The sequence below is a fragment of the Sapajus apella genome, unplaced genomic scaffold (assembly GCF_009761245.1).
Source record: "Sapajus apella isolate SASKATOON/1434 unplaced genomic scaffold, GSC_monkey_1.0 scaffold1, whole genome shotgun sequence".
Classification (NCBI taxonomy): domain Eukaryota; kingdom Metazoa; phylum Chordata; class Mammalia; order Primates; family Cebidae; genus Sapajus; species Sapajus apella.
Window position 1 is genome coordinate 82,517,500 of NW_022436941.1, and position 25,827 is coordinate 82,543,326.

The window sequence follows — 25,827 nt, forward strand, 5'->3', positions numbered from 1 at the left end:
ATCTTGAGTCCTATGTTATATACAAAAATAAACTCCAGATTGATTACAATTAGTTTTTCTTTTTTTAGATGAAGTCTCGCCCTGTCACCCACGCTGGAGTGCAGCAGCGCGATCTCAGCTCACTGCAACCTCTGCCTCCCAGATTCAGGCAATTCTTCTGCCTCAGCCTCCCGAGCAGCTGGGACTACACCTGGCTAATTTTTGTTTTTTTAGTAGAGATGGGGTTTCACCATATTGGCCTGGCTGGGCTCAAACTCCTGATCTCGTGATCTGCCTGCCTCAGTCTCCCAAAGTGCTGGAATTACAGGCATGAGCGACTGTGCCTGGCCTAATTTTTGTTTTTTTTTTTTTTTTTAGTAGAGATGGGGTTTCATCATGTTGGCCAGGCTGGTCTTGAATTCCTGACCTCAAGTGATCTGCCCACCTCGGCCTCCCGAAGTGCTGGGATTACAGATGTGAGCCACCATGCCCAGCCTATCTGCACTATTCTTGCAACTTAAGATACCCAATAGATATCAAAGACACAGGCAAATGACTTGATGCAAGATGTTGTCCAAATGGCCAATAATCATAAGAAGTGCTCCGCATTTCATCAGTCCAAAATATAGAAATTTAATACATAATGAGTACACCACCAGACAACCAGCAGAATGGTTAAAATGAGAGAAAAAGAAAAAATATCAAGCATTGGTCAGAATGTGAAAGTGTATCTTAGTATAAATGCTGAAAACATTTGACAATACTATTAAAGCCAAAAATACACATTACCTATAACCTAGCAATTCTTCTTCTGAGTATGTACTAATGACATCCAAAAGAATACTAGAATGTTTACAGAAGCACCTTCATAATAGCCCCACACTGGAGGTAATTCAAATACCTACTTTTATTGAAACAACAGTAAAACAAAAGAATACTAAACACACAAAGAAGGTAAACATAAAACAGTACATACAATATGATTCCATTTATATCAAGTATAAAAATACACTAAATTATTGTATGCTGTCAGAAGTCATAACAGAGGTTTGGGGGTAATGGGTCATTAGTGAATAACAAATGAACATGAAAAGGGGATTCTGTGGTGCTAGCAATTTGTATTTCATGACCTGAATGCGAGGGGGGAAAAAAAAAAAAAAAGAAAGATCCATTAGAAAGTAAAACAAGCCCAGGCACAGTGGCTCATACCTGTAATCCCAGCACTTTGGGAGGTCGAGGTGGGCAGCTTACCTGAAGTCAGGAGTTCAAGACCAGCCCAGCCAATATAGTGAAACCCTGTCTCTACTAAAAATACAAAACTTAGCCAGGCATGCTTGTACATGCCTGTAGTCCCAGCTATTGGGGGGGTGAAGGCACAAGAATCACTTGAACTCAGGAGGTGGAGGTTGCAGTGAGCCAAGATCATACCACTGCACTCCAGCCTGGGTGACAGAGTGAGACTCCAACTTCAAAAAAAAAAGTAAAAGAAGGCATTATTTTTGGGCTCTCTATTCTGTTCTACAGGTGTAGGTATCTGATTTTGGACCAGTACCATGCTGTTTTGGTTACCACTGCCTTGTAGTATAGTTTGAACTCAGGTAATGTGATGCTTTCCAGCTTTGTTCTTTGTGCTTGGAATTGCCTTGGCTATTCATGCTCTTTTTTGGTTCCATATGAATTTTAAAATCTTTTCTTCTCATTCTGTAAAGAATGTCATTGGTAGTTTGATTGAATCTGTGACTTGCTTTGAGCAGTATGGCCATTTTAACACTACGGTGGATAGGAATGCTACTGATTTTCATACATTGATTTTGTATTCTGAAATTCTGCTGAAATAATTTATCAGATTAAGGAGCTTTGGGGCAGAGACTACATAGGGTTTTCCAAGTATAAAATCATACCATCTGCAAACGGGAATACCACATACCTACAACCATCTGATTTTGACAGGGTTGACAACAAGAAGCCATGAGGAAAGGATTCCTTATTCAATAAATGGTGCTGGGATAACTGGCTAGCCACATGCAGAAGACTGTAACTGGACCCCTTCCTTAGATTGTATACAAAAATCAATTCCAGATGGATTAAAGAATAACATGTAAAACCTAAAACTATAAAAACCCTGGAGATAACCTAAGAAATACCATTCTAGACAAAAGACCCTTGCAAAGGTTCTGCGACGAAGATGCCAAAAGCCACCACAACAGAAATAAAAATTGACAAATGGGACCTAATTAAATGAACAAACTCCTGCACAACAAAAGAAACTATCAACAGAGTAAACAGACAACCTATAGAATGGGAGAAAATATTTGCGAAGTATGCATCCAACAAAGGTCAAGTATCTAGGATCTATAAGGAAATTAAATGTAAAAGCAGAAAAACAACTCCATCAAAAGTGGGCAACGGACATGGACACATTTCAAAAGACAACATACAGCCAACAGGCAGATGAAAAAGTGCTCAACATCACTAACCATTAGAGAAATGTAAACCAAAACCACAACGAGATATCATCTTACACCAGTCAGAATGGTTATTAAAAAATCGAAAAATAACAGATGCTGACGAGGTTGCAGAGAAAAGGGAATGCCTATACAGTACACTGCTAGTGGGAGTGCAAATTAGTTCAGCCATTATGGAAAGCAGTGTGGCGATTTCTCAAAGAACTAAAACAGAACTACCATTCCATCCAGCAATCCCAATATTGGGTATATACCCAAAGGAATATAAATGATTCTACCATTAAGACATATGTACATGTATGTTCATCACAGCACTATTCACAACAGCAAAGACAGAATCAACCTAAATGCCCACCAACAGTAGACTGGACAAAGGAAGTATGGAACACATGCACCATGGAATGTTATGCAGCCATAAAAAAGAATGACACACTGTCCTTTGCAGGAACTTAAACGGGGCTCCATTATTCTAAGCAAACTAACACAGAAACAGAAAGCCAAATACCGAATGTTCTCACTTATAAGTTGCAGCTAAACATTGGGAACACATGGACACAAAGAAGGGAACAACAAACACTGGGACTTACTTTAGGGTGGAAAGTGGGAGGAGGTACAGGGTTAAAAAACTACCTATCAGGTACTACGCTTATTATCTGGGTAATGAAATAATGTGTACACCAAAACCCCATGACATGCGATTTACCTAGATAACAAACCTACACATGTACCGCTGAACCTAAAAGTTTAAAAAAAAAAAGTGAAAGGAGGGGCACCTACTGAATATTCACTCAAATGTTAAAAGCAGAAAACATATACCAAAGTATTTTTCTTCAAAGGTTTTTGCCATCAGAATTTTTCATCCAGCTCTTTCAAAATCAGTTTTATCAGTTTAGTATCTCTGTCTTAAATACAAATTGTTCCAAAATGTGGTCCTTACCGCCTCTCTTGGAAAACCCTCTGTTCCGTGTTTGATTGTCTTCACAGTCATTACTAGATTCTTAAATAAAAATTTAACATGTAAATAGCATTTAAATAATTAACTTGATGCCATATATAAAGAATAGCACTGTCACAAGGTAAATTAGTAAGAAAATAAAATATTTTCATAAGTTAAAATGTAAACATTTTATTTCTTCAAATAACTTTAACAACAGATATATAAAGACGTTACTCAGAGTCAATTCCCTATACAAATCATCTCATGTATCTAGACATTAAATGTTTATTATATTAAATTGAGAACCTACTATTTGCCAAGCATTATACTACGCAAAAAACATCAAAAAAAATTAAAAATTTCAGTTTGACCAAAAATGATTTCAGGAATAGCTGAACTATCAAGTAATCAAGTGGTTCTCAAATATGGTCCACAGACCACTAGACTGTTCTATTTATAATGTCATATATTTTGTGTAATTTAATTTTTTTTTTTTTTTTTTTTGACTCCAGAGATGTAGTCTGCTCTGCTGCGCAGCCTAGAGTGCACTGGTGTGATCTCGGCTCACTGCAACCTCTGCCTCCTGGGTTTAAGCAATTCTCCCACCTTAGCCTCCTGAGTAGCTGGGATTACAGGCACCCGCCACCATGCCAGACAAATTTTTGTATTTTTAGTAGAGATGTGCTTTTGCCATGATGGCCAGGCTGGTCCTGAACTCCTGGTCTCATGTGATCTGCCTATCCTGGCCTCCCAAAGTGCTTGGATTACAGGCATGAACCACCACACCTGGCCAATTTACTGTTCTTAATAAACTTGAGACATTTGTGCCTTCTTAAATATATGCAAACTTTCCCTCATTCATCATAATGAAATAATCTGAGGATATCCTAGCTTCTCCATTTTTAATGATATTAGTATGTAACATTCCCAGAGTTTTAAAATAGTGGTATGAGTGATTACTATACTGAAGGCTGCCTGAAAACTACCTGGAGAGTTGGCTAAAAATAAATTTAGGCTGGCTGCAGCAGCTCACACCTGTAACCCCAGCACTTTGGGAGGTAGAGGTGGGCAGATGATGAAGTCAGGAGTTCGAGACCAGCCTGACCAACATGGTGAAACCCTGTCTCTACGAAAAATACAAAAATTAGCCAGGTGTGGTGGCATGCTCCTGTAATACTAGCTACTCAGGAGGCTGGGGCAGGAGAATCGCTTGACCCCGGGAGGTGAAGGTTGCAGTGAGCTGAGATCATGCCACTGCACTCCAGCCTGGGTGACATTCATTCATTCATTCATTCATTCCTAGGCCCCATTCCCAGAAATGTTTATTCTAAAAGGAATAATTTTTCACAATTTAAAAGTTCTATGTTATTACTATAACATCAAGCTTTCCAGAAGATTCCAAAAAAGTCACATTTGGGAAATACAAAGATGGTTTCAAGGAAGCTTTGTACATGTCACTAATATTTAATATCTGGGAACATTAAGTCATAATAATGAGAGCAAGTCACTAAACAGCTTGCAGGCTATTAGCTAAGTTCCTGTGTAAAAGTCCCAATCCATTTAACAACTAATATTGTCCTACAATAAACAGTGACCCAAAGCTCTTGTTGCAAGCTTCTATTTGAGCTGTAGCTGACAACTGGCAAACAATACTGAAGAGCCATTAACAAGATAACTTTCTGGAAAGTAGGACTTAATACAGTGGAGAAGGGCAGGAAAGAAAGAATTTTACAAAAGTTGGCCCTAGAGTAATGATGATGATCACTAATATTTACTGCCTTAGAGAAAAAAAATTATTAATCTAGAACCCGGCAAGGAAGAGTCTCACAGTATCTTTGGCCAATTATTTCCCTAAAATAAACCTATAGTTATTTTGATCACGTTGGGAATAGACATAGAAAACATTAAGAGAAGTTGGGTGATGGGTGCATGAAAAACCTCTGTACTATTTTTGCAACTTCTTATAAATCAAACTATGTCAAAATAAAAAAAAATTTTAAAAAAGAAGTGATCTCTAAGAGTTAGGAAATAAACCTAAGCAAACAAAAATGAGATAATGATCCCAAGATCAGTTACAATCTATTAATGATATAAAAATAACAACACATAAAGTAAGTATGTGCCTGGCACTGTTTTAATTGTATCACATGTATTAACTTTTTAAATTTTCACAAAAACCTTGTGAAGTTGATATAATAATCATTTTATAAGTAGGAAAAATGAAAAACAGCAAGTTACATGCTTTTTCAAAATAATTAAGGAGGAGGATCTAAGTTTCACACCTAGGGTGTTCAAATCCAATATCTGAGTTACTTCTCACTACAATATACCAGCTTAAGGAAAACAGATTACAGGAGAAAAAACTTAAAAACACTCTACTCATTTGTGTGCAGAGTAAAAAGCTTCTACTATGAGCTCAGAACCTGGGCTTATTAGCAATTTGAAAGAATGAAAGAATTCAATCCAAATATCTTTTTTTTTTTTTAATTTTTATTTTAGGGGAACTAAGAACGAAAAAAGAAGAAAGTAGACCAAAACAAAGCAAGCAGGTCACTTTGGAGAGAAGTTCTCTCAAATGTTGTGAGAATTTGTATTCAAAAGCTCTCTGGTCCACCATCTCTAGAAAGGAGTCAAGTGGGTAGAAAGGTCTTTGTATAAGTAGAAATAATCTTGAATATTAAATGAGTTAAAAGTTGAGAGATCAGAATAGAAACAAATAGAAATGGAAAAGAGTAAAACTGATGGTATTTTTCTCCTCTCACAAATACTATTTCTATGTCACATATGTTTTCATTTGAATTAGGAGAAAAAGAAGAGAAGCAAGGAGAGAGACTGGGGGTAGTATGGAGAAACAATCTCGTTTGATAATTAAAATCCCACCTTATATCAAAAGAGTTTTAAGGTGATCAGGTCTAGGCTTGATCTTGACTTTGGGAATCAAAGTGTATAAAAAGATCAAGCTTCAAATATTTAATGAAGAAAGATAGATGGCATTTGAGTGTTTATCATGAATGTATCTGGTATTGAGCTATATGCTTTTACATGCATTCTCAGTCTGCCTAACCACCTATAAAATGAATACCTTCCATTCTGTGGAATAGAAAATTGGCTTAAAAAAATTAACTTGTTCTACTTCAACTAGCAGGTAGCCAGGCAGAGACATGAAGCCAATTTTGGCACCCTAAAATGTTCTGTTATAAAGATTTCATACATCAACGGTTACACCAAAGGAGGTATCAGAATCACCACAGATGATTTTAAATACAGGCTTCAAAGCCTCACCCAAATCTACTCAATCAGATTTGGGAATGCACTGTTATGGTAGTCCATCTTCTGGTAACATTATTTTCATCATTCTCTATATTCCTGCAGAGTGTCAGTACCTTCAATGGAAATGTCTTTAATTTCAGCATTGATTTACATTCTCATGAAACTTTTTCTTAGATTTATTTGAATTGAAATATGACCCTAACACATCACAAACTGTATTTATATACAGCGAAGTTTCAATTCGTGACTACTTCTTTTTACTATTTGTCCACATTTTCTTAAGTTTCAGAGCATTCAAAAGTTGTACCTCATAGATTAAGGCAGATGGCAACAGGCCAAATTAGGATGCCTGAATTCTTTATGTACAAACCAGTAATATCCTTGGTTAAGGCTTTGGATATAGCTGCTTCATAAAATCTGGTTTAAATAAGTTAGAATTAGAGCAGACTAAAATACTTGCTCTTAATTTCTCTTTTTTAGCATGTACTTTTGATGTTAAATCTTAAAACACAAAAATATTGACCTTACCTCTCCAGAAACCAGAGCTATCACCATCTTCAAACCTGCTGTTTGAAAAACCTATACAAAATATAAAATGAAATAATTTCCTGTACCTCTGTGGTTAAAAAAATAATCACCACCACACAGGGACTACTACGATAAGCCATATACAATGCCCTCTATGATAAGCCATATACAATTGTATATATAGTTATCACGTATAAATTCACTCAACAATTTCTACTTTGTGTCAATTTATCGACTCCCTTCTCTTAAGATTAAAAACAACTTTCTTTTCACCCAATTCTATATTACCTCAATTGTTATATGCTCCTCTATACGCACATGGGCAAAATAGAGGAATATGTCAGTATAACCACTATATGCTATCTATTTCAAACTATCAAAATTCCTAACATTTTACAAACTCAATCTCTTCGTCTGTTAAAGACAATACAACTAAATTATAATCCAATACTGAGTGATTTTCTGCTTAATAACATGAAATTTTTTGTTTACTCTTTTTCAAAAAGTCATTAAATTTTGTTTTCAAATTTTTTTTTTATCAAAATGTCATTCTGGTTTTATTTTTGGACATGTAGCATGTTTTAACAAATCAGTTTTTCATGGGTAACCTTTTGAAACATCAAAAGAAATACCATGTATTTTTCACAAATTTCTCATCATTGTAAATTCACTTTAAAATCAACGTAAGTAGCAAGGTAGAGCAATGTGTTTCCACATACTGACCAGTTCAACACTGACAGTGACAAGGTATCCAGGAAGGTTGAAAATTAAGATTTACATAAAACAAATTTACTTCCATTTGTTAAAAAAAAAAAAAAAAAAACATAATTTTCATTTGCAAATTACATATTTTACATGCAAAGGCAACTAACTTTAGCTTTTCTTTCCATCTCAAATAAATGACAATTTAAGAATTAAATGACAATTTAAAAAAATTAAGCAAAAAGGAAAAAATGGCATGCCTTTAAAACCTGTTGAGTAGAATAAATAAGTGCCAAATATTACAGTTTCTCACTTTACCATGAATATTGGCACTGTTTATTTCATGTTTATATGTGAGTTTCTATGCATAAAAATCCCAGTAAGACTGAATGGTTTAGATCTGTCCATTTTTCTCCAACAAAAGAATCCCTAACTTCTAGATTTTAAAAATTGCACTCTTGCTTTTGCGTTTTAGTACAAACAGAACACAAATATATTTCTTTTATATCAGTGCAACCAGTTAATAGGCATGTTATTTTTTAAAAAGTAATAAATTTTGTGAATGTTATTTTAAAAAATCCTATACAGAATCACAACACTGTCAGAATCTATGTAGTGCACGCATAAGTGCCTCATTATTTTGAATTCACAGTTCTTTTCTCACAAAAACCTCAAGAGTTCAAAGAATTAATAATACACACCATGTGGATAATTTGGGGTTAAAAAACCCGTGGCTCTGGGCAACAATAATTACAGTTAATAACATACACCCACAAAGACTGTTCCTAAAATTTTCAACTTGGTTTGCTATAAATAAAACATTCTGAAGTAAAGTCTTCTGCACACTGACAATACTTATCAGACATCAGCGAGGCCACAGTGAAGGGGAGTGACTTACATTAAAAGGACAGGGTAGCAGCTGGTTTTGGGATGGCATACCTCATACATTCTGCTCAGAAAACACGAAGGCATTTACAGAAAACTCGATTATGCACTGACAAATATGGAGGGCTTCTCTGCACTATCAACAGTGATCTTCGTCCCCAGTATTTAAAAAGCAAAAAATATCTTCATAAACACAACTGAAGATGAAGGCTCTATCCAGGAGAATGCATACAACAGGATCAAAGAAGTACTAGTAGTGTGTCGGTGATTTTTTTCCTGGCATTAACTGGCATGAGCATTTTTGGCATGTTAGATATTTAACTATCTCATGTCAACCATGACTACGATTAAGTAAGCCATCTGAATGGTAAACAAAGAGTGAATACACCCCCGGTCCTTAACAGCAGGAAGCATCTAGTTCAACATTCTACACAGAGCAGGTGTTCAAAATGTGCTGGTAACTGATGGACTATCTTACTCAAGGAGCCTGTTAATTATATGTAACACCTACTGAGTGAACCCAATAAATGCTTAAAGACATGACTTACATGTCTAATAAATGTATATGAACATGACTTAAAACAGTTCATATAATTGTTGTACTTCCCTAAAGAAAACTTGTAAACATCTGGTGAGTGTCTAATGGTACAGCATTAAAAACTGGCCAAAAAATGCCCAGAAAACATTTGGCCCTTCAGCACCCAAAGCTCTCAAAATATAATGTTAAACATCTCTGCTACAGGGATTTCAGTAGTCTGAAAAATTTCATACCTGAGTGGCTTAAATGTTGTCTCCTAAATTACAAATAAGTGCAAGAAGTTTTACACTCAGGAATTGCATAAGTTTTTATCTTTCCTCAACAGAAAACATTGAATGATATAGAGGTAGCGTAACTTACTGAATTAACTTTAAAAAAACAAAACCCCCCCAAAACCAAGGTTATTTTCCATAGTCTTAATAGAGCTATTACAAATGTTTAAAATCTCACAATCGAGGCTTTCTTCTACCTAGTTTTAGATATCTCACTATTCCGACCCCTTCTTTTACTGTGAGAATATTTATGAGTCCAGGCACCCCGTGGCCCAGTGGCATCTACTGCAACATCAATGACAGAATCTGGAGTCATCCAACTCAAGAAAATGAGGAAGAGGAAGTTGAAAACAGCCAGCAATGCAAAGATGTAGCCTGTTACTGGGCCGCAGTGAGAGATAAGTCTGTCCAGTCGTTTGTCCATTGGCAACACAGCTTCCACTGACACCCGGTCATATACCTTTTCAGTTCCTTCCGCAACATTCCTCCAGGTGTAGAAAGTCTTTACTATGTTATGGATATTTTCTGGAGCTGACAATGTCCCTGACTTCAGTTGGAAAATCGCTTTTTCCAGTCCTTCACACAAAGATTTTACTGAAGGTTCACACAAAATAATAAGGTTTTCTGGAAGCACCTCAGGAATACCACCAACCTTGGTACTTACAACCTGTAAACCACATCTGGCTGCTTCCACGATCGCCATGCAGAACGCTTCAGTAAGGGAGGTATTAAGAAAAATATGTCCTTGAACTAAGACATCTCTAACATCCTTGTGTTCTAAAGCTCCCAAAAGACGCACCCTGTCATGTAGCTGGTATCTTTCCCGAGCTTCTTCCAAGATGATTCTCTTTGGTCCCTCTCCTCCAATTATGAAATTTAAATCTGGATATTTCTGACACAGTTCAGGTATTACACCACTAAGCAAATCAGTCCCTGAGCAATGGCAGACTGTGAAAGAGGGTCGTGGCTGTAGACTGGTTGTACATGACTTTCAGAGGCAAGTAATAGACTTTGAGGCCATTAGTGAGGTAACGGATGCCTTTTTGATTTCCATAAGCATGGGTGACAATTATAACCTTATGCCCTCTTTCAATCAGGCACTGAGAGAGCTGGTAAATGTGGCTTTCGACACCTTCCATATTTGGGTAGAAAAAGTCAGATACCATGCATATATTATGGGTACGGGTTCTACATGTGTAAAGACTTCCAGGGCTAACCCAAGAGAGTGTAGCTGAGTCAGGATGGCCATCCCCACCTACTCCTCTATAGGCCATGCTGAGATAGTTTAGGCATCAGTTCTTAAAGCAACCTAGTTAAGAGATGTGTCCTCTATTACCGGCAAGTTCCATGGCCATCAGTGTCCGGACCTCCCGCGGCTGCAGCCGGAGTCCCTCCCCTCTGTCCTCAAATTTATTTCTTAAAAACCTATGTCTAAGAGTTATGCATCTCTGGAGCATACAGACATGTCTCCAGAATTAATTTTAAAAGCATTCATCAGTAATCTTTCATAAAATTTAAAAATGTTTTTAATAAATTTTAATAAAATAGTCTTTGGTGTAAAGGCACTTAGGGAATATATACCTTAAAATCAAATGTCAATATGGAATGTCTGTCAATCAGTATTTAAACTCAATTATTAAAAAAAACTCAAGTTTTGATTGTAAGATATCGTAAGTAATCACCTCTGTTTCCAAAACTCTTTCCAGCTCCAAAACCACCCATTGCAGACGTATTTCCTCTTTTATTAGATTCGCCAGCATCTAAAAAAGGTCAGATAGTTAAAATTCTTAACATATAAAATTAAGTGTGTCATCATCAAAAACTAAGAATTAAATGAATTTTTGGCGTAAAGGGACTCCCAATTATGGAAACAGAGTAGCATAGAAACTTAATTAATATACCTGCGACTTAAAAAAAAAACTCTTAAATTATGATATCAAGATAAAAACAAATCTACTACTGGTGAAATATAGTTTTCTACTAGTCAGTATTATATTGGAGACCTTCTATCAGAAAAATTCTGCTCCATAGTTTTCTATATGTTGAATCCTTACCCTGATAGAGCCAGCTATTACACTCTGCTCTGTGTGAGTCATTGCTATTGAAAATTTTATACTCATGTCCTGTTAAACTCTATTTTTTATTTTCCTATTTCTTATATTTCTCATAACCTTTCCACTTTTAAAATTAAAACAAGGGGCTACATAGGGGAAAAAAACCTAAGACTGACTACTAATCCCCTCCTGGCCTCCCCATTTGGCCATACTATTTCCCCATACTAACCTTCTTAGCTTTGTTTCTCACTACATAATTCTAAACACTCAACATTTTAATTCACAACAAACAACTCCAATACTCCACATTGTCAACTCCTAATATTCTGTATCTTTGTACATGCTGTTCCTTCGGCATGGTATTCCCTGCTTTCCTACTTGTCTTACCAAACTTCATTTCATTCTTTAAAAAACCAATTTTGTGAAGTCTTCCTTTAGCACTCCAGTCATAATTTATCCTTCTTCCATATTCCCACAGCATACTATCTGTACCTTTTAAAAGCAGTATTTCTTTCCATATGTTTCTCTACCACTAAATTAAAAATCTCTATGGCAGAGATGTGATAGCAAAAAGCACAATTATTTGAAATAAAAAATTACAAAAATAACAGGAGAGGCATCCAAAACAGCATAAAATGATGTTTTAAACTATCACTGGGAACGAAATTAAAGCATTCCCTGTGATCCCTATGAACTGTCTTACTCATCTCTGTAATACCCTCATAGAGAGGAGTTAAAAGGGGTCTGGGTATCTCCTAAGACCACATGTAAAATTGTGTATGCCCAACTATAAAAGTGTTTTCATCAGATTTCAAAGATGTGTGATTCAAGAAGTCAAAGCTACTTAGATATACTTCACAGGATATAACCAGCTAGTCAATATTATATTTTAAGCAATTAAGAGTCAACTTCAAAACCCACATTTTTAGTTAAGCAAGTTTTACTGAAAAGAAAATCAGATTGGAACTATATGTTAGAAGAATCATAAGAAAAATGTTATACTCATGGGTCTACAAATGTCCCAAGTTATATACAATATAAAGCTAATTTTTTTAAGTATTAACAACTGAGAGTTCAGTCAGAAATTTTATGTGTATTTTAACATAAAACATGAAAATAATTTGTGGTAAAAATATGCGTCAGTGATGATTTTCTCATTCAAAAAGGTTTTATTCAATATTTAGAAGCCTGTATCAAAATATCATATAACCTCTTCTAAATATAATTTTAAAATATATCTAAATACTAAATATGTTCCTAAATGTAATAATAAAATATAATGTTAAGTAGTAGCTAACAAAACTTCATTTGAATCTCTTAGCACAATTACATGGTCCAAATAAGCAATGCATCTTACATAATATGCAGGCTTAAAAACCAAAACATAAGTATATATTTGAATAAATTATTTCCATTAGTGGCAGAAACATGTCAAAATATAAAACTCAAATTTGTGTTCATTGTATTTAAATGAGTAAATTTTTCAAATGTCAAATAAAACATCATGCATCAAATTTTAGTTTCCATAACAAAAATATCTGCAAATATCAATAAATGTTTCAAAAAATAACATCTCATAAATTCAAGAATAAGTGTCAAGTATGGTTACCAAATAGCCCTAGCATCTCCTATGAGAAAAAAAATGACCATATGAATTTTCAAATAAATTTAACTTGAAGTTCTGTTATTGCACTATAATAAGATATATATAGTGCAGAATATTTCTAGTATGTTAATATTAAGTCTAAAAATGGACTGTAGAAAGGTTTTTGGCTGTGTCATTATCTGTCATTTCAGGTGGTTGTTCTAAAAGTAAAATTTAAAACTCCAATCATGGCAAAATAAACTATTAAAAAATTAGTACTAATGTGCTAACAAATATTTCCTATACTGCCTTTTCTTGAAAAATATAAAATTCAAGAAAGAGTCCTTCTCATCTCTAATCCCTGAAGCTTTTACAAACATTCTTCCATCTCAATTGTTGGAAATCAATATCATAAACATGTTAAGCAGCAGCTCTAGGCCAGGCATGGTGGCTCACACCTGCAATCCCAGCACTTTGGGAGGCCAAGGCAGGCAGATCACGAGGTCAAGAGACAGAGACCATCCTGGCCAACATGGTGAAACCCCATCTCTACTAAAAATACAAAAATTAGCTGGGCATGGTGGTATGTTCCAGTAGTCCCAGTTACTTGGTAGGCTGAGGCAGAAGAATCACCTGAACCAGGGAGTCAGAGGTCGCAGTCAGCCGAGATCACACCACTGCACTCCAGCCTGGAGACAGAGTGAGACTCCATCTCAAAAAAAAAAAAAGAAAGCAGCAGCTATGTGAAGCTTCTGTCCATCCAACCTATCTATCCATCCAACCAATCTGTCTGAACAACTTAACACTACTCTCTGTCCCAAAAAGGAGGTAAAACAGCAAAAAGAAAATTGAACTTGGAAAAATGATGAACTCATTATCTCAACACAAAGTCTAATATACACTGTACAACAGACTTAGTTTTGTACCAAACGGCCATGAAAACCTCTATACATCCTATTATTCAACAGCTCAGCAGATTAAGGAAAGACAAAGATGCTTACCTCTGTTTCCAAAATTCCGCCCAGAGGCAAATCCACTTTTCATGAAATGATCTCTTCGAGGTCTATCATCCATTTCTAAAGCAAACAACATTTTGAAGTCAAATAAAAATTATCTAGTACTTGCAAATTAAGCCTTGTCAATGTGCCACACGTGGCAAAGGAGGAGTTTTATATAGCAGTAAAAAATATGACAAACAGCTCAGTTTAAAAAAATTGGCTGTGACTGTGAATAGACAGCACTCCAAAAGAAAAATAAATGGTGAGTAAATCTCATTCATAATTAACGAATTAGGCAGCAAAAAACAGCAATTTTTAACCTAATAATTGAATGGAAAACAATCCTTTCCATTCCCTGAAAGAAAACAACAAAATAATTAAATTTTTAAAAAATGGAAAATAGTCTTAAGTTTGCTAATACTCAGAACAAGGACACAGGGCAGCAAGCACAAAACACACACTGTATTTAGATTATAAACTATATCAATCTTGATCCTAATTTAAAAGGCATACACTCTGAAAGTAGAGTAAAATGAATTTCTCCTCTGGATATAATCACATGGTTACCCTGACAGACATAAAAAGTTTTGTTTTCTTTTGTTTTGTTTTATTGAGATGGAGTCTCACTCTGTCGCCCAGGCCGGAGTGCAATGGCTCACTCTTAGCTCACTGCAATGCCTCCTGGGTTCAAGCAATTCTCCTGCCTCAGCCTCCCAAGTAGCTCGGATTACAGGTGCATGCCACCACACTCAGCTAATTTTTGTATTTTTAACCAGAGACAGGGTTTCACCATGTTGGACAGGCTGGTCTCCAACCCCTGACCTCGTGATCCACCCACCTCAGCCTCCCAAAGTGTTGGGATTACAGGCATGAGCCACTGCACCTGGCTATAAAAAAGTTTTTATAAGCGCTGTCTGTAATACCAAATAAATGATCAAAGCAAAATATAGAAATTATGGTCATCCATAAAATACTATGCACATGGATTTCATAGAAATATACAGCATTCAACATTAAAGCGCTGACATTCTTCAACAATGGAAAGAATGTTTATAAACTGGCCATGTAGAAAGCCATAATGCAAATTCACCAAAAGAGGTCAAAAATCAATTCACATACACAAGATTATCTTATCACGATGCAATCAAATCAAAAGCTTTTAAATATGAAAAAAAATATTTAAAATCCCATTCAGTGATTTATTTTTAAAAACACTTCTATATAACTCCGAGCGCAAAAAAAATCACAATGAAAGTTTAAAAATAAATTATATTATAAAAATGTGACTTATCAGTATTTATTTATACTAGAAAATGAGAACTTAATAAGCTTAATAACCATCTCAACAAGAATATTAGAAAAACAAAGTAAATCACACAAAAGTAGAGGAAATAAGGAGGCTGGGCGTGGTGGCTCACGCCTGTAATCCAAGCACTTTGGAGGCCAAGGCGGGTGGATCACCTGAGGTCAGGAGTTCAAGACCAGCCTGACCAACATGGTAAAACCCTGTCTTTATAAAAAAAAAAAAAAAAAAAAAAAAAAAAAAAAAAAAAGTAGAGGAAATAAGGAACAAAAATTAACAAAATAAGAAACAGCTTTGGGAGACCAAAGTGGGAAGAGTTGCTTGAAGCCAGGAATTTGAGACCAGCCTGGGCAACAGAGCAAGACCCTACACTAAAAAAAAAAAAAAAAAAAATTTTTAAAGTAGCTGAGTGTGGTAGTGCGCACCTGTAGACCCAGCTAGTCAGGAGGTTAAGGTAGGAGGATCACCTGAGCCCAGGAATTCGGGGCTGCAGTGAGCTGTGATTAAATCACTGCACTCAAGCCTGGGCAACAGTAAGAGATCTTGTCTCTCTCTCTCTCTCTCTCTCTCTCTCTCTCTCTTTTAAGGAAACAAAATAATATAGTAGCTCAAAAAGCCAAAACCTGGTTCTTTGAAAAGACCTATAAAATTTGCCAAGGTAACAAATTACTAGAAGACTAATAAGGAGGTTAAGGGGAAAACAGAGATATAAAGACACAAATGAACAGTATTAGGAATGTGTTTAAAAAGAATCTCAAAGATGGAAGATAAAGACATCTAGAGAACTTCTCAACAACTTTGTTACCAAATGAAAATAAATAAAAAAGTTCCTAGAAAATTAACTCACCAAAAATGACTCAAGAATCAATAAAAAAAACCCAAGTGCCCTACAGAAACTACTTAAATATCTGCATCAGAAAGATGCAGGGAGATTGGGTTTTACAGGTGAGTTCTACCAAACTCTCAAAGGACAAATCATTCAAATGTCATACAACTTTTCCAGGAAACAGAGAAACTACTCACCAACTCATTCTACAGACCAACATAACCTTGATATGAAAGTTCAAAAGAAAATTATAAACCTCTTACTCATAAGTATATACAAAATCTCAAAAACAAATATTAGCAAACCAAACCCAACAGTAAACTGAGTGGATAAAATATATTATGACTAATTGGGTTTATCCCAGTATGCAAGGGTATTGAACATTAGAACATCTAAAAAAGGCAACCTACATTAATAAAAAAATAAACTGATCTCTCCAGATAAAAGTATGACATAATTTAACACCATTCATGACTTAACATATATTTAGCAAACTAAGGAAAGGTGAGAATTTGTTCATAACAGCAAAATGGGAAACAACCCAAATGTCCATGAGAATTCTTTGTTTTGTTTTCTGAGACAGTGTCTTGCTCTGTTACCCAGGCTGGAGAGCAGTGGTGCGATTTCCCCTCACTGCGACCTCCGCCTCCTGGGTTCAAGCAATTATTCTGCCTCCTCAGCCTCCCAAGTAGCTGGGACTACAGGCGTGTACCACCACATCCAGGTAATTTTTGTATTTTTCTGTAGAGACATGGTTTCACCACATTGGCCAGGCTGGTCTCAAACTCTTTCCTGGCCTCAAGTAATCCACCCACCTCGGCCTCCCATAGTGCTGGGAATACAGGCGTTGAGCCACCATGCCTTGCCAGTAATGTTCTTAAAATGGGTGGTGGTTCAAAACATTAAGCTTTATGGCTTACATATGACATTTTTAATACAATAGATTTTTTTAAATAGAAAGTTCTTTAATAAAAATTCTATAATGAAGTCACAGGGAAACAATTATTCTTGGGAATCCTACCTCTCACTAGTTGGAAAAGAAGTCATTATATGAAAAAATACTTGCACACACGTTTACAGCAGCACAATTCACAGTTTTAAAAATATGGAAACAGCCCAAATGCCCATCAATCAATGAGTGTATACACACACACACACACACACACACACACACACACACGAATACTATTCAGCCATAAAAAGAAATAATGGTATTTGCAGCAACCTGGATGGAACTGCAGACCATTATTCTTAGTGAAGTAACTCAGGAATGGAAATAGCATATATTCTCACTCACAAGCAGGAGCTAAGCTATGAAGAAGCAAAGGCATAAGAATGATACAATGAATGGACTTTGGGGACTTGAGGGACGGCGTGGGGGGTGTGAGGGATAAAAGACTACAAATTGGGTACCGTGTCTACTGCTCCAGTAATGGGTGCACCACAATCTCACAAATTACCACTAAAGAACTTACTCATCTAACAAAATACCACCTGTTCTCCAAAAACCTACGTAAATAAAAAATAAATAAAAATTAAAATGATGGTACAAAAGTAGCAGGTTCTAAAAATTAACCCAGTTTACATTGTTATTAGCATGTAATCCTGAGGAAAATATATAATCATTTCCTTTCCAATTCTTAGCAGTTTTAAATCTCACAGTAGTTTCAGGGATTAGTGCTCTCACTTTCATGAATGTAATGAAATACTGTCACTGATATATATCATGGCAATCCCCATAATACATATTATACATAAAGATTCTACAATGAAGTCACAGGATAGAATAAAAGCACAGCAATAAAAATAAAGAAGTCACAGCAATAAAAATAAAGAAGCCCCTAATACTAATAAATGATGAGGTATAGATGCTCTTCTTGAATACTATGAAACCCACCAAAATAAAACAAAAGAAATAAAGTCCATTTAAAATGGATTTAGTGTGTTAGTGTACACAATCACCAACAACTAGCCACAAAGAATATCTCCCAATATCGTTATACTTGGACCAAATCCAGAGAAGAGGCCCGAATATTGAACAAGAACTTAAAAAAAAAAAATCCATATACTAAAAAACCACTAAGTAAAAGAACTCAATTATGTATGAGACTTCAGTATGAGCTCTAAGGACTCAATAATCTTCCAACCTTTCTCCACAGAGATCTGCCTAAACCAGAGTGAGAAAAATTAAAGGAAGATGAGAAAAGACTTGGTGGTAAAGAGTTTAACTAAAGTGGTACTAAGGGCTGCCAGCTGTCCTGACTTCTAATCCTTTTCATTATCCCAAGTAGCTGAAACACTAAACACTTAGAATTCAGTGTCAAGTCATTCAAGTAGAGACTTCAGAGTATAACAGTAATGTGCATACAAATTACCTGGTGATCGCATTAAAACATACATTCTGATGCAGTAGTACTGGTTGGGCATGAGATTCTTAATTTCCAAGAAGTTTCTAGGTAACGCCAGTGCTACCGTTCTGCCAATCACATTAAGAGAAGATTCTTACGTCCACCAAAAGACATTAACTAGAAAACATTCTTAAAAGAACCATTTGTAATAGGCAAATACTGGAAACAACCCAAATGACCATCAATATTTTAATTTACAGTATATTTACATAGTGGAATATCATACATCCACAAATAACCTATAACTACTTCTAACAACTTGGAGAAAACCTCAACACAAGAAGAGCTGAGTATGATGCCATTTTATATGACTGCCATTTATAGGGAAAACTGATCTATGCTGTTAGAAATCACAATAGTAGTCACCTCTGGACAGAGGGACAGTGCCTGGAAGAAAAAGGAAGGCTTCAAGGGTGCTTTTAATCATGCTGTATTTCTTGATCTGAGTGCTGGCTTTGAGGGGGTGTTCAGTTTGTGATAATTTAGTGAGCTGTACATTTATGCTGTGTATCTTACTAAAATACATATTGAATCTGTGTGTACACTATGTTTCAATAAAGTTTTTTTTTTTTTTTTTTTTTTAAAGAACCTGTTCTGGCCTAGAAAGTTTCATGGACAAATTCTGTATGACTTGTAAAAAACAAGTAATTTTCATATTCCAGAGCTTATAGGAAAACATGAAAAGCTTGAAACCAAAGTCAAATGAGGACGACATGAGAGAAGAAAGCTATACGCCAATCTGACATTAATTCAGAAGTGCTAAATAAAATATCTAATTTCATCGAATACTACAATAAAAGGGTCACGTAAGGCTTATCCCAGGAATACAAAGCTGATTTAAAAATTCATTTACTACATTAATAGATGTAAGGGAGAAATAACAGAAATCAGTAATTCTAAAAAACTATTTGATAACATTCAACTGCCATTCCTGAACAAAACAAATATTCAATAGAAATGAAAAGAAACTCTCTTGGCATGATTAAAAAAAAATATCAGTAGCCTAATGCAAACATCAAATTATAAAAATTTGGGAGCATTCCCATTGAAGTGAGGAAAAACCTAGATGCTTGTTATTTCTATTACTCATCAATTAACTGTAGATTTTATCCAATGCTTTAAGACAACAAAGAACAAAATCGTGTTAAGAGATAAATTTGCATCACACATTAATAGGGAAAAGATAGAATGCTTAGACGGTGCTGGAAAAACTAGGTTGCTATATGGAAAGAAATAAAATTGGATCCCTATTTCTCACCATATTGATAAAAGGGGTTCAATGGTATATTTAAACATCGTTAGGATGGTAAATTTTATATTACGTGTAGTTTACCACAGTTCACAAACAAAACTCCACAATAACTAAAAACCCATAACCAGGACCAGAAAAACTTTAATGTCAAAGATTCCTTTTTTGTGAGCCATTTAGGTATACTCATACTGCATACACTATGTCTTAATTTGCCACTCAAATATGGCCACCATGATTAAAAAAAAAAAAAAAAGGATGAGTTCAGATGATTAAAAGCTAAATGTGAAAGGCAAAAAGTCTAAGGAGGATGGGGTAGGAGGCTACTTTTTGACAGAGATAGGGAAGAGTTTCTTAAACTACAAAATCAAATCAAGGAGCAAAAAAAATTGTTGAATGACTTCAGAATTAAATTTTTCTTTTTTTCTTTTTTTTGAGACAGAGTCTTGCTCTGTCACCAGGCGCCAGGCTGGAGTACAATGGCATGATCTCGGCTCACTGCAACCTCTTCCTCCTGCGTTCAAGCAATTCTCCTGCCTCAGCCTCCTGAGTAGCTGGGACTACAGGTACACACCACCATGTTCAGCTAATTTCTGTATTTTTAGTACAGATGGGGTTTCACCATGTTGGTCAGGATGGTCTCGATCTCTTGACCTTGTGATCTGCCTGCCTCAGCCTCCCAAAGTGCTGGGATTACAGGCATGAGCCAAGGCACCCAGCCCAGAATTAAATTTTTGATTAGTAAGGCATATCATGAACAAAGTTTATAGGCAACAGATTAGAAGAAGATATTCAGTGTCTAAATCAGAAGAGAGCCTAAAATCTAGAATATTAACAATGCCTGCCAATCAACAATAGGAAGAGCTAGCCCAATAGAAAAGTAAGACTAAAAATATGAATAGGCAACTTACAAAAGTAGCAACTTACAGAATAACATGCATATGAAGGGACAGTCAGATACATGCACATTAAAACAATGAGCCTGGGCATGGTGGCTCACGCCTATAACCCCTGCACTTTGGGAGGCCAAGGCAGGAGGATTACTTGAGTTCAGTAGTTCAAGACCAGCCTGGGCAACACAGCAAGACGTCATCTCTGCTAAAAATTTTAAAAATCAGCCAGGCACGATGGCATAAGTCTGTAGTCCCAATTACTCAGGAGGCTAAGGCAGGAGGATTGCTTGAGCCTGGGTGATTGAAGCTGCAGTGAGCTATGGTCACAGCATTGCACTCCAGCCTGGACACCAGAGCAAGGTCCTGTCTCCAAAAAAAAAAAAAGATTTGACTTTATACTCAAATAGTCTGGTTAAAATTAAAAGACTGTATCATGTCAAATGCTGGTGGGGCTATGAGAACCCTCACAACCTAATGACAGGTGTATAGACTGGTATAGCTATTCTGGAGAGCAATTTTTGAAATATTTAGACAAATTAAGTACATTACCCCATCCGTAATCCTGTAATTCTACTTGAGTCCACTATCCATAGTAATTCTCACTTGGACCCATAAATGAACATATATAAGAATGCCCATCCTATGGTAGCAGAGGGGAACAGGAGGTAATCTCAGTGCCTATCATGGAGAGAGAACGGGGGTAGATAAAACTTGGTGATGAAAGTATATGAAATACCATGCAATCATTAGAAATAAGAAAATCAATTATCAATTAGGAATATATTTTAAACAGTGATGGGGGAAAGTAAAAAAACAGATCTTAGGCACAATAATTCTAAATTAAAAATACACACCAAAATATGCTCAGAAAACACACATTTAAAAACATACACAGAGCAGCCATGTCCTCCACCTTTCCCTTCTGAGCTGATGCTGCCTGGCTCATGTCAGCCTCTAGCCTGCCCTAAATTAGTTATGGAGTTCCAATGGAGAAATATTTGCGGTTGATGTGGAAATTACCAAACAATCTGTACTATCAAGATCATGTTGAAAGATTTGGGAATAAGTGACTGAAGGAGATGATGACCCAGTTCCTTTATGAAATGTTAATGATGCAGTATTTTAAAAGATCATTCAGTGGTACACCCACCATAAAGACGACCCTCCTCTTCCTGAGAATAATGAGAAGAAAAGTGAACAGATAAAAATCCTGTTTGGGACCAAGAATTCCTGAAAATTTACCAAGGAACTCTTTGAACTTACTCTGGCTGCAAGCTACTATCAAAAGTTTGTTACATGAAAGACTGCTGATAATATGATCAAGGATAAAACACCTGTGGACATTCCCAAGCCCTTCAATATCAAAATGACTTTACTGAATGGGCGTAAGCCCAGGTACACAGAACCAGTGGTATGAAGAAAAGTGAAATGTGCCTGACATTGTAAAGATTCTTCCAAATACTAGTTGCAGTGCTCTAGAGTTTCTAATTATTAATATTAAATAGTAGACAAATCCAACAGCAAATCGACTGTATTAGCAGAATACTGTCATTGCATGTGTAGTCTGAGTACAGATTCCAAACCTATTGCTGAGTTTCTTTCAGTGTGACTGAAGTTTTTTTTCTTTACTCTGAAAAAAACTGAACTGTGGGTTCTCTACAGAAACTGGCATTTTGGCATTTCCCTCCTTTTGTAAAGCAATTTCTGCCTAGTTTGTTATCCAGTTAACTTTATTGGCCTTTTAAAAGTTAACATTGCAAATAAAACAACTTGCAAAAAGTTTTCTTAAAAAAAAAAAAAAAAAGGAAGAAGATACATACATACAAAAGAATTGCTCCTTTGGGGAAGTGGAGGGCAAGAAATCCCTAAAACTTCCTCTCACAGTTTGTCTAGAAAAAAAATTCAAATAAAAAATGAGTAATAACAAATCAGCAAAAGCAACATAGGAGCTGCACAATACAGTGAGGACAGAGAGGGAGGAAGGGAAGGCTGAAACTAGCATATACAGCTATAAAAACTTAAATCTCAGAGACTAGAGGATCCTGCTCTCCCAAACAAAATAGGCTGGCCCTGACCCAATCACTTGACAGTAGAGCCCATCAGTGTGCCTCCACATAGGGCTGAGTTTCGAGTCGTCATTTTAATGATCCACCCCCAGATACAAGGCAGGCAAGGCTCAGCAGAAATTTTTTTTTAAGAGACAGTGTCTCACTCCATAGGCCTGGCTGGAGGGCAGTGGTACGATCAATGCTCACTGTAACCTCAAAATTCGAGGCTCCAGCAATCCTCTTACTTCGGCCTCGTGAGTAGCTGGGATTACAGGTGCAAGTCACCATGCCCAATTAATTTTAAAAAATTATTTGTACAGCCAGTGTCTCACTTTGCTTCCCAGGCTGGTCCTAAACTCCCGGCTTCAAAAAATTCTCCCACCTCAGCCTCCCAAAGCAGAGGGATTATAGGCATAAGCCACCACACCCAGCTCCTATTTGAAATTTTAAAGCCAAGTAATGTGAAATTTTTTTCACTTAATTTTGAAAATAATCAGATAATACCAGTTGTTTAGAAGGGCTTCATGACTATTACGTAAAAGCAAGATGTGATATAATGGAATCCCATTTCTGTAAAATAAAGAATGAAAAGAAAAGCATGTCTACATACAATTTTAAGAGCACGAAAAAGGTATAGAAGGTAAGCATAGTAAGCAAAAGAAAAGCAAGAAAGGTATTTATAATAAAAGGAATATACGTATTAATGTATTTTACCAGTGGTATACAATCATGTATGTGAGAATATACACAGAAATCTAAAAAATCAGAGTCAACAAACATCAATGGTGGCTAAATTTAGGGGCTAAAGTTTCAGATTTTATTTCTCCCTTTTTACATTGTTTTAAAACAGTAAGCATATTTAGGTATTGGCTTGGCATACATTCACTGGCCTGGTTTATATTTCCGTAATAAGAAAATTTTCATGAAAAAAAATAAAAAATTATGAAGAACTACAAAAGTACGTGCTATCTAGAAGAAGGTAAGCAGGCAATCAAAATTTTTATTAGTGATTTTCATTAATATTTCATTTCATCAGCCTAAACATTCATAGGTCTAATGCTAAAAAAAACTTAGCTTTTAGTTGGTGGTTATTTCAGTCTAGTTTCTTGAAAATTCCAACACAAAACAGTGTTATGCTTTAATATACTACAGACCTAAACTTTCACTCCTTTACAAAAATTGGCTTCTGTTTAAACCTCAAAAAAACCATGTTTCTGATTACACAATCTTCTATGCATATAGACATATTAAGAGGTATCTGTTACATTTATTCATTTGTCTTTCCGGAATACCGTAAGTACATACAGAGTTTATATGGTAGAAGCAAAATTAGCCCTCTGCTGGGGTTTCAGCAGGGAGGATTACAAGAACTTTTGAGAATCTGAATATTTCTATATTAAACCACTGATTTTAAATGTTTATAAAAGATAAACGTATCTTGAAAATAGTAAAGGCACCGCTTTTAAGCTTAACTTTTGTCAAGAGATTTACCTTGACCTTAAGAAAGATGTTCATGAAAATAGATTTGCTTTAACCTGATAAATTTATTCTCAAACTACCCTCACATTTTGGAAACTACCTCACCACGGGCATTTTCCACCGTGGGCCAGGTTTCATTGATGCTGCAGCTCCTTTGACTATAAAATGCTTTACCTCATCTACTAATTTTTGATAAGAGAAATGATAATACTACTACCTGATGCCACCAGGCCCTCTTCCTTATGCCAGTCAGCCTTAAAAGTAGTAGTAACTCAATTCAGAGACTCACAGTAAAGCCTTAGTAACTTGAATTCACTGAAAGTAGATGATGGTTGCCAGGATCAGGGGAGAGGAGGAAATGGGGAGTTATTGTTGAATGGGTACAGAGTTCCAGTTTGGGGACAAGAAAGTTCTGGGAGTTGATGGTGGATGATGGTTACAGAGTAATGTGGCTGTACCTAACAACCTAATGCTGTTGAAATGTACACATTAAAATGGTAAATTTTATGTTATGTATACATCATAGTTTAATTTTTTTAAAAAAGAGACAGTGTCTCACTCCATTGCTTAGGCAGGAGTGCAGTGGCATGATCTTAGTTCACTGTAGCCTTGAACTCCTGGGCTCAAGTGATGCTCAACATGCCAAGTATTAGGACTACAGGCACAGGCCACCATGACCAGCTAATTTTTAAATTTTTTATAGATATAGACTCTAACTATGTTGCCCAGGCTGATCTCAAATGAACATTTGATCTCCTGACGTCAAATGGTCTTCCTACTTCAGCCTCCCAAAGTGCTGGGATTACAGGCAAGAGTCGCTGAGCCTGGCCAAAATAATTTTAATGTAGTAACAAATGCATTCCATCCTGCTTTAGACTTCAACAATGTGAAAAACTACTGCCATGAATTCAATTTCCCAGCCTAGTTCTACCACTTCCACCTGTCTTCCAATCTACAACCACCCTGAGTTGGACAACCCAGGGACAAAAATGATGGTGGGAGGGGCAACCCAAGTGAAAACAAGTTCAGAGTGAGGTTGGAAGGAGAGTGCAGCAGGACGGATATGGGTTCCTTTACCTTGACACTTGTTTCTATTGTTCACTTGTGACCCTTCCCAAATCAGTTTTCTAATCCTAAAGAAACTCACAATATCCTGAGGGTATGGCAGATTTGGCTTAAACAGTTAGTATCCTGTCAGGTCACCAGCATTGTAACCTGCTTCAACCTTATAGTCCTACGTCCCACTCCCTTATGTCAGGAACCCTGATGATGTCCTAGCAGCCTGGAAGCTGAGTTGGGCAAAGGTTTTACAGTAACCCATTAAATCAAATAGTACAGTCTGTAACAGTCTATACTCTCGCCTCTCTCTCTTCCTCTAACTAGAAGTACCCCCATTCCACAATATCCA

At 36.1% G+C, this 25,827-nt stretch overlaps 2 protein-coding genes and 1 pseudogene across 2 annotated transcripts in view; 1 reads left to right on the top strand and 2 right to left on the bottom strand.

Moving 5' to 3' along the window:
- DDX4 (DEAD-box helicase 4) overlaps window positions 1-25,827 on the bottom strand; it is a 69,224-nt gene that overhangs the window by 35,850 nt on the left and 7,547 nt on the right. The window contains exons 3-6 of the mRNA XM_032280654.1: window positions 14,217-14,291; window positions 11,259-11,336; window positions 7,180-7,230; window positions 3,382-3,441 (exon numbers count right to left, since the gene is read on the bottom strand). Of these exons, the coding sequence (XP_032136545.1) occupies window positions 3,382-3,441; window positions 7,180-7,230; window positions 11,259-11,336; window positions 14,217-14,291 (264 nt within the window). The remainder of the gene's footprint in view (window positions 1-3,381; window positions 3,442-7,179; window positions 7,231-11,258; window positions 11,337-14,216; window positions 14,292-25,827) is intronic.
- Window positions 7,707-10,923, bottom strand: LOC116553281 (phosphatidylinositol N-acetylglucosaminyltransferase subunit A-like). Its single transcript, XM_032280641.1, has 2 exons — window positions 10,832-10,923; window positions 7,707-10,509 (listed from the first exon to the last, which is right to left on the bottom strand). Exons 1-2 carry the CDS (start codon window positions 10,848-10,850, stop codon window positions 9,770-9,772), a joined length of 759 nt encoding a protein of 252 aa, XP_032136532.1. The 5' UTR covers window positions 10,851-10,923; the 3' UTR covers window positions 7,707-9,769.
- LOC116553984 lies at window positions 18,540-22,319 on the top strand (annotated as a pseudogene).